At 44.5% G+C, this 12,875-nt stretch overlaps 2 protein-coding genes across 2 annotated transcripts in view; one reads left to right on the forward strand and one right to left on the reverse strand.

The window, feature by feature from the left end:
- TNFSF11 (TNF superfamily member 11) overlaps positions 1-1,574 on the forward strand; it is a 55,533-nt gene extending 53,959 nt beyond the window's left edge. Inside the window, exon 6 of the mRNA XM_038762210.1 lies at positions 96-1,574. Within this exon, the coding sequence (XP_038618138.1) occupies positions 96-517 (422 nt within the window). The 3' untranslated portion in view covers positions 518-1,574. The remainder of the gene's footprint in view (positions 1-95) is intronic.
- Positions 1-10,175, reverse strand: part of LOC119941270 — a 147,656-nt gene extending 137,481 nt beyond the window's left edge. Inside the window, exons 1-2 of the mRNA XM_038761651.1 lie at positions 9,995-10,175; positions 9,104-9,203 (exon numbers count right to left, since the gene is read on the reverse strand). Of these exons, the coding sequence (XP_038617579.1) occupies positions 9,104-9,203; positions 9,995-10,175 (281 nt within the window). The remainder of the gene's footprint in view (positions 1-9,103; positions 9,204-9,994) is intronic.
- Between the last annotated feature and the right edge of the window lie 2,700 nt (positions 10,176-12,875).

Genomic DNA, 12,875 nt, shown 5'->3' on the forward strand with positions numbered 1-12,875 from the left:
CCGTCCCCTCTGACTAGAGGCATGATTGATTCAGCAAAATATTGGGAGAAGAAAGTCGCTCAGCATCCTGACTGATATTTCTCCTGTCCATCCAGGCTCCCACAAAGTGAATCTCTCATCCTGGTGCCATGACAGGGGCTGGGCACACATCTCCAATATGACGTTCAGCAATGGAAAACTGAGAGTCAACCAAGACGGGTTTTACTATCTGTACGCCAACGTCTGCTTCCGGCACCATGAAACTTCGGGAATTCTGGCCGAAGAGTCCATTCAGTTGATGGTGTACGTCACGAAAACCAACGTGAAAATTAAAAAGTCCGATACGCTGATGAAAGGAGGCAGCACCAAATCCTGGTCGGGAAATTCAGAGTTCCATTTCTATTCCGTAAACGTAGGAGGATTTTTTAAGCTAAGGTCGGGTGAAGAAATAAGTATCCAGGTATCCAACCCGTCATTACTGGACCCAGCTCAAGACGCGACTTATTTCGGGGCTTTTAAAGTACGGGATATAGATTGAGCCTTGACTCTGGGTGGTAATTGTTATGTCTTTCCTAGGTCTTTTTTTATATAAGTCGAGGAAGGTGTTCCGTAGCCGTGTCCGACTACTAGAAGGGCTGGTTAAAACCTTCAGAGCGGGATTCTACCCTCCAAACCGCGGACACGACTCTGTGAGGGCCAAAGGCAGAATTTGGACTCTAGCACTATCCCAACCTTAAAGCTTTATTACACAATGGTTTTTATATTTTGTAATGAATTCCTAGAGGCATCTGCCGTTTGTTATTAACCTTAGGAAGTCGGGCACGTGGATTTGGAGAATGGGGCAGCTCTGTCTGGGTCTGTCGGTCTTTCAGCTGTCGGTCGTCGGGGGGAGGCCAAATCTGACCAGATCGCAAATGGAGAAACAGCTGAAGGGTTGAGTCCAGCGCTTAGAACAGTGCTTGGCACATAGTAAGCACTTAATACCATCGTTATTATTATTATTATTCTTACAAATTGTTACATCATGCTGGAACCTGCGGATACTTTTTTTTCTAAAGAGGAAAAGGTGTATTTTTGTATACTATCTAAAGTTATATTTCAGATGTAATGTTTCTGTGCAAAATAATGTAAATTATATTTGTGCTATTGTATTTGATGCAAGATATTTAAAACGTCTCACCGTTGGCATATTTAATGTTTTAAATGTACAGACGTATTTAACTGGTGCACTTTTGTAAATCCCCCTGGGGAAAACTTGCAGCTAAGGGAAAATGAGATCGTTTGCTTAGAACAAATGTAATATATTTCTCTGTCCTTTCTAACTTAATAGATTCCTCTGCCTTTTCAGTGATATACCAAAATAAAGAACGCCAGGAGGAATAAGCAATATGTGATTCATCACCAGGTGCCTTTCAAATCCGGTAGCTGACCTGAGGTTGCCAAAACGTGTAGATAATAATATGTCCTTGAAATCTGTCAGGAGTATTTTTGGAGATATGTAATTGCCATCTTTTCTACAGTCCTGCAGATTTAGATCTTGTTTAAAACATCAAAAAAGTTATCAGAATTATTAGCTCAAGAAAGCAAGCGGAATTTTGGAGGGAGGATTTTATCCTGTACAATAAAAACATTTCCTTTGAATGTTAATATTTTTTGTTACAAAATACATTTCTAAGAAAAGATCTTATGTCCTTGTGGTTTCTTTCTCCTCTTACATTTCCTTTCTTGTTTCTTTTTTTTTTTTTACACCTTTCACAAAAGACCGTGCTAGGTACTTGGAGAAATCCAGATTAAAATTTACTGCCAGAATCAATGAAAGGAATGTGTTGGTGGATTTAGAAATGCAGACCTTGTCTGAAATAGTCGTGAGCAAGTCAGATAAGGGATGCTTTGCTTGTTGAGCTGTCTACCAACTCTACTGTACTGTCGTTTCCCGAGCACTTAGTACAGTGCTCTGCAAGAGGAAGAGCTCAATAGATACCCCGGATTGATTGAGAGGGCCTGCGGTCCCGGCAAAATTAGAATTGTTAGTGAGGTCTTGCTTGCTTGGCTTTGAATTCCTGGTTCCTGTTGGGACTATTGAAGGCTTTACAGCTAATTGAAAGCAAATATCCTCCTAAGTGAGAGGGAACACTCGGAATCACAGCCGATCGCCGTTCCCAGGAGAACCGTCCTCCCCGCTGGACAGAACAGCCAAACTCATTGAAACCCCTGAGCGGTTGATGCGTGAAGAGACATATAATTTCTAGCCCTCCTCAACCCCTCACGATGCGTGACGTCGTTACATGAGCGTGTTGCGGTATGATGACACCACTGCACCACGCGGATGCCTCACGGCACAGATTTGACCCCTTTTGGGCCTTAAAATTGGCAGAGGAGACAGGCACCGCTATAATTTACAGATGGGGGAAACTGTCAGTGAGTTAGGGGAGCGAAAGGCACGGCCCCGATATTATGTAGTCTGAGGGGGCGGTAACTGACTTGTCAATGTTGCTTCAGCAGGGCGTCGAGAAGAGCCATATTATTACTATTATTATGGTATCTCTTAAGTGCTTACTATGTGCCAGGCACTGTACTAAGCGCGGGGGGTGGATACAAGCAAATCAAGCTGGACACAGTCCCTGTCCCACGTGGAGCTCACAGTCTCACGCCCCATTTTACAGATGAGGTAACCGAGGCACCGAGAAGTAAAGGGAGTTGCCCAAGGTCCCACGGCAGACAAGTGGCAGAGCCGGGATTAGAACCCATAACCTTCTGACTCCTAGGACTGTGGCCTATCCACTATGCCTCTCTAATAATAATAATAAAAATAATCACAGTGATGGTATTTGTTAAGCACTTACTATGTGCCAAGCACTGGGATAGATACAAGGTAATCAGGTTGTCCCAAGTGGGGCTTGCAGTCTTAATTCCACTTTTACAGATGAGGCACAGAGAAGTTAGGTGGCTTGCCCAAGGTCACACAGCAGACAAGTGGCAGAGCTGGAATTAGAACCCACGTCCTCTGACTCCCAAACCTGTGCGCTTTCCACTAAGCCCCACTGCCTCTCTAGACACAAGTCACTCCCCTCCGGGCACTAAGCTCATTGTGGGCAGGGAATGTGTCCGTTTATTGTTATTTTGTACTCGCCCAAGCACTTAATTTAGTGCTCTGAACACAGTAAATGCTAAAAAAGTACAGTTGAATGAATGAAAGAACCACCGATTCAGGGGGGCAAGAAGCCGGCTGGCTTAAAAGTTAACAGTGCTTGGCATATAGTAATAGTAAGCGCTTAACAAATACCATTATTATTATTATTATTATTATTACTGGCCGTTGTTGCTTGGGCTCATGTCACTGGGCCATCAGTGAGACACTTTAGCAAAATTTAGTGACAATGGCGCGACTTGATCCATTCACAAATCAACAGGAAAATTGAGGGGATTCCAGTGGATTCCAATTGGACTGGATTCCAATCCACAATTCCAGTGGATTCCAATAACCTCTACCACAGCTTATTTTTCTTAAACTTGTGCCTTTGAACCCTGCCCCTCTTGAATCAGATTTACCAAGTGACCCTTGGCATTTTTAAACATCTCATTTCGTTCTAAATCTGGGTAAAAATTGGGCAGGGGAGATGTCAGTAAAGGTGAGGGGAAAAAGATAAAGGATCACTAGTTTAATGACCAGCTTATTTTTCTTAAACTTGTGCCTTTGAATCCTGCCCCCCTTGAATCAGATTTACCAAATAACCCTTGGCATTTTTAAACATCTCACTTCATTCTAAATCTGGGGAAAAATTGGGCAGAGGAGATGTCAGTAAAGGTGAGGGAAAATGATAAAGGATCATTAGTTTAATGACCAGCTTATTTTTCTTAAACTTGTGCCTTTGAATCCTGCCCCTCTTGAATCAGATTTACCAAGTGACCCTTGGCATTTTTAAACACCTCACTTCATTTCTAAATCTTGGGAAAAATTGGGCAGGGGAGATGTCAGTAAAGGTGAGGGGAAAAAGATAAAGGATCACTAGTTTAATGACCAGCTTATTTTTCTTAAACTTGTGCCTTTGAATCCTGTCCCTCTTGAATCAGATTTACCAAGTGACCCTTGGCATTTTTAAACATCTCATTTCATTCTAAATCTGGGGAAAAATTGGGCAGAGGAGATGTCAGTAAAGGTGAGGGAAAATGATAAGGGATCATTAGTTTAATGACCAGCTTACTTTTCTTAAACTCGTGCCTTTGAATCCTGCCCCTCTTGAATCAGATTTACCAAATGACCCTTGGCATTTTTAAACATCTGATTTCATTCTAAATCTGGGGAAAAATTGGGCAGGGGAGATGTCAGTAAAGGTGAGGGGAAAAAGATAAAGGATCACTAGTTTAATGACCAGCTTATTTTTCTTAAATTTGTGCCTTTGAATCCTGCCCCTCTTGAATCAGATTTACCAAGTGACCCTTGGTATTTTTAAACATCTCATTTCATTCTAAATCTGGAGAAAAATTGGGCAGGGGAGATGTCAGTAAAGGTGAGGGAAAAAGATAAAGGATCACTAGTTTAATGATAATAACTGTGGCATTTGTTAGGCGATCCCTACATGCCAGGCCCTGTAATAATGATGATGATGATGAAGGCAGTTAAGCGCTTACTACGTGCCAAGCACTTTTCTAAGCACTGGGGATGAGGTGATGAGGTTGTCCCACGTGGGGCTCACAGTCATTCTCCATTTTCCAGATGAGGGAACTGAGGCACAGAGAAGTGAAGTGACTTGGCCCAAGTCACACAGCTGACGAGTGGTGGAGCCGGGATTAGAACCCATGACCTCGGACTCCCAAGCCCGGGCTCTTTCCTCTGAGCCACGCTGCTTCCCAGTGGAGTCCTCCGAGGCAATCGGTTAAAAAAAGATCGGCGAGAGGGAGCATGCTGGAGAAGAGCAGCTTGCAATCAGAGAGGAGGCATAAAGTTAATTACTTATGGTCGAATCTGTCCTGACAGAAAAGATGGGAAAAGCTGACGACCACAGGAATAGAAAGTGCAATTTTTGGCGTGCCCGCGTGTAACTGCAACCCAATTAAAACTTCAAAATGTTTGGCAATGGCTCCACAGAACCGACCTGGAGGGACAGGCATGACATTATTTTCCTTGCGGGGGGAACAAGGAAAAGACCAGAGTTTTCCCATTCCTCCACATACCCACAATGGGCACAGGTAAAATGTAACAATAGTTACATACAGCACCTGCAACTTGTTAAAGATTCTGTTTATCCACAGACTCCGCTCAAGAAGGGGCATCTTATTCCTGATGGTGGCTACCAAGTTGGCCTGTCAGCCACTGTTGCCCCCAACATTTCAGTGCTGTGAAGCAACATAACAATAATAACAATAATTAGAAGAACAGGGAACGTCCCATTCCCTGTCTCACATGGGGGCTTACAGTCTGAGAGTTTTGTATATCACTATATATCGCGATTTTCCATTACCATATATCTTCAATTGCCAACTGTCAGCTGTGTGACTTTGGGCAAGTCACTTAACTTCCCTGGGCCTCAGTGACCTCATCTGTAAAATGGGGATGAAGACTGTGAGCCCCCCGTGGGACAACCTGATCACCTTGTAGCCTCCCCAGCGCTTAGAACGGTGCTTTGCACATAGTAAGCGTTTAATAAATGCCATCATTATTATTATTATTTAAATATTTGTCTCTCCATCTCTGCTTGTGGTCATCGACCCCAGTTCACCATACAATAGCTTCTATGTCGTTCTGTTGGCCACCATTTTACTCAGATGCTTTTGCTCAGTGAAGTTACGCGGCAACGTGCGTTGTTTTGAAGCTTGATAGGCTGGTTGTGGTCTATGGTTTTGGATCACACCTTGATGTGTGGTAAGCCCATTGGGTTGTCCTTTATACCTGAAGATGCTACTGAAAGCTAAATTCACCTGATTCCGCGGCAGACCAGTGGAAATCACTTCAACTCAGCGTGCCGTCCGGTTATGTCTCCGCTTTTACAAATTTCTAAGGGAAGTAGCCCAGCCCCTTCTTCTCTAGCCCAATCTTCAGCTTTCATGCCCACCGCCTTCCCTGATCCCTTGATATCCTTCTTCAGTGCATAGTACATTTAATTTATTTTCACACAGCTCCAATCTTAATCCCCATTTTACAGACGAGGTAACTGGAGCACAGAGAAGTGAAGTGATTTGCCCAAGTTCACACACAGCAGACAAGTGGCAGAGCCGGGATTAGAACCCAGGTCCTTCTGATGCCCAGGCCCGTGCTCTAACCACTAGGCAACACTGCTTCTCAGGCACCGTCACTTCCAGCGCTGCAGCCCCGTCCACACCCGGGAATCCCTGCCTCCTGGGATTGTGCAGTGAGGGTCCTGGGGGGAGAAGGTCTGGGATTTTCCCTGTTCCCAGCCTCCTCAATCAATCAATGGTCATCACTGAGCACTTACAGTGTGCAGAGCACAATACTGAGCAGTTGCGAGTACAATTCGGTAGAGTCAGAGACACAATACCGGCCCTCTGCCCTTGGGAAGCAGTGTGGCCTAGTGGAAAGAGAACGGGCCTGGGAATCAGAGGACCTGGGTTCTAATTCCGGCTCCATCGCTTGTCAGGCAAATCTCGTAACTTCACTGCGTCTCAGTTCCCTCCTCTGCAAAATGGGGATTCAACACCTGATCTCCCTCCTAATAATAATAAAGATATTTGTTAAGCGCTTACTATGGGCCATGCACTGTTCTAAGTGCTGGGGTAGATAAAAGGTAATCAGGTTGTCCCAAGTGGAGCTCACGGTCTTAATCCCCAATCAATCAATCAATCAATCGTATTTATTGAGCGCTTGTAACTGAGGCGAAGAGAAGTTAAGCGGCTTGCCCAAGGTCACACAGCAGACAAGTGGTGGAGCGGGACTAGAACTCATGTCCCCTGACTCCCGAGCCTGTGTTCTTTCCACTAAACCACGCTGCTTCTCCCTCCTACTTAGACTGTGAGCCACATGTGAACCTTGATAAACTTGTATTTACCCCAGTGCTTAGTACAGTGCGGGCACATAATAGTAAAAATAATAATGATGGCATTTATTAAGCTCTCGCTATGTGCCAAGCACTGTTCTAAGCACTGGGGAGGTCACAAGGTGATGAGGTTGTCCCACGGTGGGCTCACAGTCTTCATCCCTATTTTCCAGATGAGGGAACTGAGCCTCAGAGAAGTGAGGTGACTTGCCCAAAGTCAGCAAAGGCTGACAAGTGGTGGAGCCGGGATTTGAACCCATGACCTCTGACTCCAAAGCCCGGGCTCTTTCCACTGAGTCACGCTGCTTCTCTTAATAAGTGCTTAACAAATACTACAATTACTATTTGCTTACCATCTGGTGGGGGAGACAGACAAAATAATTTACAGATTGCGGAAATGACAAAGTATATATATATATGGAAGTATATATATATATATGGAAAGAGCACAGGCTTCGGAGTCGGGGGTCATGGGTTCGAATTCCGGCTCTGCCAATTGTCAGCTGTGTGACTTTGGGCAAGTCACTTAACTTCTCTGGGCCTCAGTTCCCTCATCTGTAAAATGGGGATTAAGACTATGAGCCCCCCCGTGGGACAACCTGATCTCCTTGTAACCTCCCCAGCACTTAGAACAGTGCTTTGCACATAGTAAGCGCTTAATAAATGCCATTATTATTATTATTATTATTATATATAAGCACTGTGGGGCTGAAAGAGGGGTGAATTTCAAAGGGCTCAAGGGGTACCTAAGTCACTCCTTCTTCTCTTCCTCCTCCACTCCCTTCTCTTCCTTCTCTCCCACCACTGCCACGATCTTCCCCTCCTTCCCCTCCTAATCTGGTTCCCACCTCAGGGCAAACTCCCATTCCACCCCCCTAACCCCAATCTATTCTCTGCACCTCCATCTCAGGTAATCCCATGCCCACGTTCTCCCTTAGGCATGGAACTCCCTCCCATTTCAGAACCGACGGTTCACCATTCTACCCACTTTCAAAACCCTTCTAAAGTCACAAGCTTTTCACCATGCCTCTGCTAAAAAACCCAATTTGGACTCCTCAACATGGTCCATCTCCCCGCTTCCATTCATTTCCAAACTCTTTGAGAAAGTTGTTTCTACCCACTGTTTCCACTTACTGACCGCCTGAAATCTGGCTTCTGCCCTTCCACTTCACAGCAACCGCCCTCTCCAAGGTCACAAATGACTTCCTTCTCACCACATCCAATGGCCTCTATTCCATCCTAATCCTCCTCAGCCTCTAAGCTGCTTTTGACACAACGGACCACATACCACATGGTATTTGCTAAGCACTTACTATAACTGAACACTGTGGTAGACAGAATGCACTCAGATAAGCCATAGCCCCTGTCCCACAGTGGGGTTTCCAATCTAAAGAGGAAAGACAACATTTAAACCCCATTTCACATAAGAAGGAACAGAGACACCAAGAACTTAAATGATTTACCGCATGTCACACAGCAAGCAAGCGATAGACCGGGATTAGAACCCAAATCGTCTGACTCTTAATCCTGTCCTCCCTCCCCTAGGCCACACTGCTCCTCAAGACAAACCACAATGGGCCAGCTGAAGGAGGTCACAGGTAGAACCATACTCATTGCAGACAAAGAAAAAACATCTTACACAGAAGCAGGTTGGACAGTGGCGGCATTTGAGAATCCCAGACACTGAGTCACACAAAGAGTCTCCCGCTTTGCTGGGCCGTTCTTCGGTGTAAGGCGAGTACCTCAAAAACTCCATTTTGTGGACGTTTACTAACTTCACCCAAACCCAGAGTGTTTCTCCAGGGAGACCCCTGAGCCCCTCATTTCCTCCAGAGCTGTTGAGTTCCCCTCCTAGGCCCCTGTGACTGTGCCACTGCCCTACTAGCCAATGAAGCCATTGACATAGGAGAAATAGCAAATTGGTGATTTTAGCTCTTATTTTTGAGGAAGTCATCTCCACAGTCAGTGCTGTGGAAATGGAAAAATCGCCTGCATCTAGGGGCAATCCTACCTAATACACCAGCACAGATTTGAACGTTGGCCCGGACTTTTCCTCAACATATCGTTCACTTAGAGAGTGACACATATACGTCATTGAAATGGTCATCTTCAAGAAAAAAAAGCAGAAAACTAACCGTGGAAGCTTCTGGTGAATCTCCCTGTCCTCCACCGCAGACAATACTCTCGCCGAAATTCTTCTGATCAGGCTGCTGGGGAGCAGAATCAACTGCATTTCTGCAGTATAAAGTGGCTGCAAAACCAAACCCCAAAACGTACATGTTACCTTTGCAGAGTGAGACTGAAGAAAAGTGCAGGGATTCACCCCAAAGCCTCTGGATTGTGCCCACGGATTTCGGAATATTATCCGAGCCACATCTTGCGCGGATCCCAGCTGGGACTGACGTGATTAGGGTAAATGGAAATCAGTAGGGAAATGCTTGGCTGGAGAAGGTGGGTTTTTAAATCAATCAATCAATCGTATTTATTGAGCGCTTACTGTGTGCAGAGCACTGAACTAAGCGCTTGGGAAGTTTTAAAGTTTTCATTACGACTGCACCCAAACCATGAGGCCCCACGACAAAGTCAGTCTCCTATCATCACCTTAACTCGGCTCAGCTGGGCTGGTCGCCCGAGGGCAGAGGCTGTGAGGCCAAAGCATGATAGACAGATCATCATGACACACTGTGATTAAGAATGGAGTTGTTATTTTCCTTCAATCATTTTTTGAGCTCTTTCCGTGTGCGGAGCACTGTACTAAGTGTTTGGGAAAGTTCAATGCAACAGTAAAAAGATACATTCCCTGCCCAAAATGAGCTCTGAAACAGGTATTTTGTTTTGTTGTCTGTCTGCCCCTTCTAGACTTGTTGGGTAGGTACTGTCTCTATATGTTGCCAACAATAAGTGCTCAGTAAATACGACTGAATGAATGAATAGTGGGAGAGGCACAGGTGAAAACAGCAACAAAAATACTCCAATAAAAGAGAACCTCTAGGTGTGACAGGAGTCAAAGGGATCGTGCGTCTCACGGAAGTGAATTTGGTCATGAGGGATGTCTTTGTCAAGTTTGAAGGATGAAAACAGAAAATGCATCACTTTAGGAAACCCTGTATGTTGAAGCAAATCTAATAAAGAACTAGCATATTTTTGCAGGATGAGTTGGCGTGAAAGTGCTCGTTCTCTGAATTTCTGATTAAGCTTTTCCGCCATCACGGCGGACGAAGCTGCACACAGTTTGAGCCTTGATGGGGACAGAAGGGAGAATCGTACTCATCACATCTCAGCTCAGCTTCAAATGCTGGGCCACTCTGGCATATTATAGAATGGCTTTTGCCTTCTCTCAACTTTAATAATTGCTCCCACCTCAGTTACATCCCTTCAATATGATAAAAAAAAAAAAGATCTGATCACCTATTGAGTGTATGGCATTTGGGGGAAACACACGGTAATTAGTAGAATGACCCTGCCATCGAGGAACCTCTAATTTTTCAGGGGAGGCAGACACTAAAATAAATTGCAAACAGGAGGGACGGTTGAGGTCATAAGGTTGAAGATTAGAAATTTATCGGGAAAGGCCTTAGAGGAGATGAGATTTTAGTAGGGTTTTGAAGATGGGGAGAGGTTATGAAGAGGTTGGCAGTGGGAAAGGATGAGGAGACTGTGAGCCCGTTGCCTGTATGTTGCCGATTTGTACTTCCCAAGCGCTTAGAACAGTGCTCTGCACACAGTAAGCGCTCAATAAATATGACTGAATGAATGAATCCCTTTTTGATCCTGGTCAAAAGGTGTGTCCATTTGTTTTCTAATTTGTTCGCTCTATAAACCGAGCACCGCACCATTTTATAATCTGGTGATGACTGTGATGTTTTTGCCAATAATTTCCGGTCTGATCACCCCTTCAATGTACATTTCCTTTTTTTTTTTTTTGCTCCAAGAGCTTAACATTAATAGTACTCGCTATTAACGGTTCAGCACCACTCCTGCTATCTATTACACGTCAAGCATGGATTCTCTGATTACTCAATTCTCCTGATGCACTGCTATGAAATTGAAATATGTTCCCCCGTCAGGACATTTATAAACGTTAATTAGTTATTGATTCACATTATTATAGTTTAGTCTTATGTCTATAAAATCGAGTGTGTTGACAGCGAAGGCTAGAGAGCGGGTGGTATTATCTCTAGCTCTTTGGTGCCTCTTGGTAAATGATGTTTTTTCAGCGCCCACAGAATTGCCATTCTAGGTTTCCCGTCTGGAGCGGCAAAACAGCATGAACACAGTGGGAAGAGCCCGGGCTTTGGAGTCAGAGGTCGCGGGTTCAAATCCCGGCTCCGCCAACTGTCAGCTGTGCGACTCTGGGCAAGTCACTTCACTTCTCTGGGCCTCAGTTCCCTCACCTGGAAAATGGGGATGAAGACCGTGAGCCCTCCCGTGAGCCAACCTGGTCACCTTGTAACCACCGCAGCGCTCAGAACAGTGCTTTGCACATAGTAAACGCTTAATAAATGCCATCATCATCATTATTGTGATTGCCTAGCCTCCTCTACAGCAACAGTTGATCTTTCATGAGGATTTGTCATCAACTTTATGGCTAACCACAGTGAAAACCCCCCTGTAATGTTTCCACGCAGCTTTCCAGCCCGGTTTTCTGTGGTCTGGAGGGGAGGCCGTGGAGTCATTTTCCCAAAAATGGGTGGGAGGAGGGAAGGTACCCATTTTCTGAGACAGATGCAGATTTTCCCAGCAGCAGGCAGGCTGACTAAATGGACTTTTAATCACCCGCTGACCTAGACTTGGGAGTTAGGAAGCCCCTCTCTGCCATCTTCCTGCTACGTGGGCCTTGGGCAAGTCACAACCTCTCTGTGCCTCGGTTTAAACTCATCCGTATTTATTTATTTATTTCACTTGTACATATCTATTCTATTTATTTTATTTTGTTAATATGTTTGGTTTCGTTCTCTGTCTCCCCCTTCTAGACTGTGAGCCTAGACTGTTGGGTAGGGACTGTCTCTTTTCATTCATTCATTCATTCATTCATTCAATCATATTTATTGAGTGCTTACTGTGTGCAGAGCACTGTACTAAGCGCTTGGGAAGTACAAGTTGGCAACGCCTAGAGACGGTCCCTACCCAACAGCGGGCTCACAGTCTAGAAGGGGGAGACAGACAAGAAAACAAAACATGTTAACAAAATAAAATAAATGGAATAAATAAGTACAAGTAAAATAAATAAATAGAGTAATAAATATGTACAAACATATATACCCGGATGGCACAGGGAGGCAAGCCTATGCGGGGGTGTCAGGAAGCAAAGGCCCAACTCTGTGCTTAAGAAGCAGCGTGGCTCACTGGAAGGAGTTGCCAACTTGTACTTCCCAAGCACTTAGTACAGTGCTCCGCACACAGTAAGCGCTCAATAAATACGATTGATTGATTGATCTGTATTTATTTATTTATTTTACTTGTACATATCTATTCTATTTATTTTATTTTGTTAATATGTTTGGTTTCGTTCTCTGTCTCCCCCTTCTAGACTGTGAGCCCACTGCTGGGTAGGGACCGTCTCTATACGTTGCCAACTTGGACTTCCCAAGCGCTTAGTACAGTGCTCTGCACACAGTAAGCGGTCAATAAATATGATTGATTGATTAATACAGTGCTCTGCACACAGTAAGCGCTCAATAAAAACGATTGATTGATTGATTGATCTGTAAAATGAGGATAAAATTCCCCCTCTAGCTGATCTAATTAGCTTGCATTTTCCCTAGCACAGTGCTTGGCACGCAGTAAATGCTCAATAAATAATCAATCAATCAATGATATTTATCGAGTGATTACTGTGTGCAGAGCACTGTATTAAGCGCTTGGAAGAGAACCTTACAAAAGAGCTGATAGACCTGGTCATTCATT

This window comes from Tachyglossus aculeatus, chromosome 20, assembly GCF_015852505.1.
Source record: "Tachyglossus aculeatus isolate mTacAcu1 chromosome 20, mTacAcu1.pri, whole genome shotgun sequence".
NCBI classification, from domain to species: domain Eukaryota; kingdom Metazoa; phylum Chordata; class Mammalia; order Monotremata; family Tachyglossidae; genus Tachyglossus; species Tachyglossus aculeatus.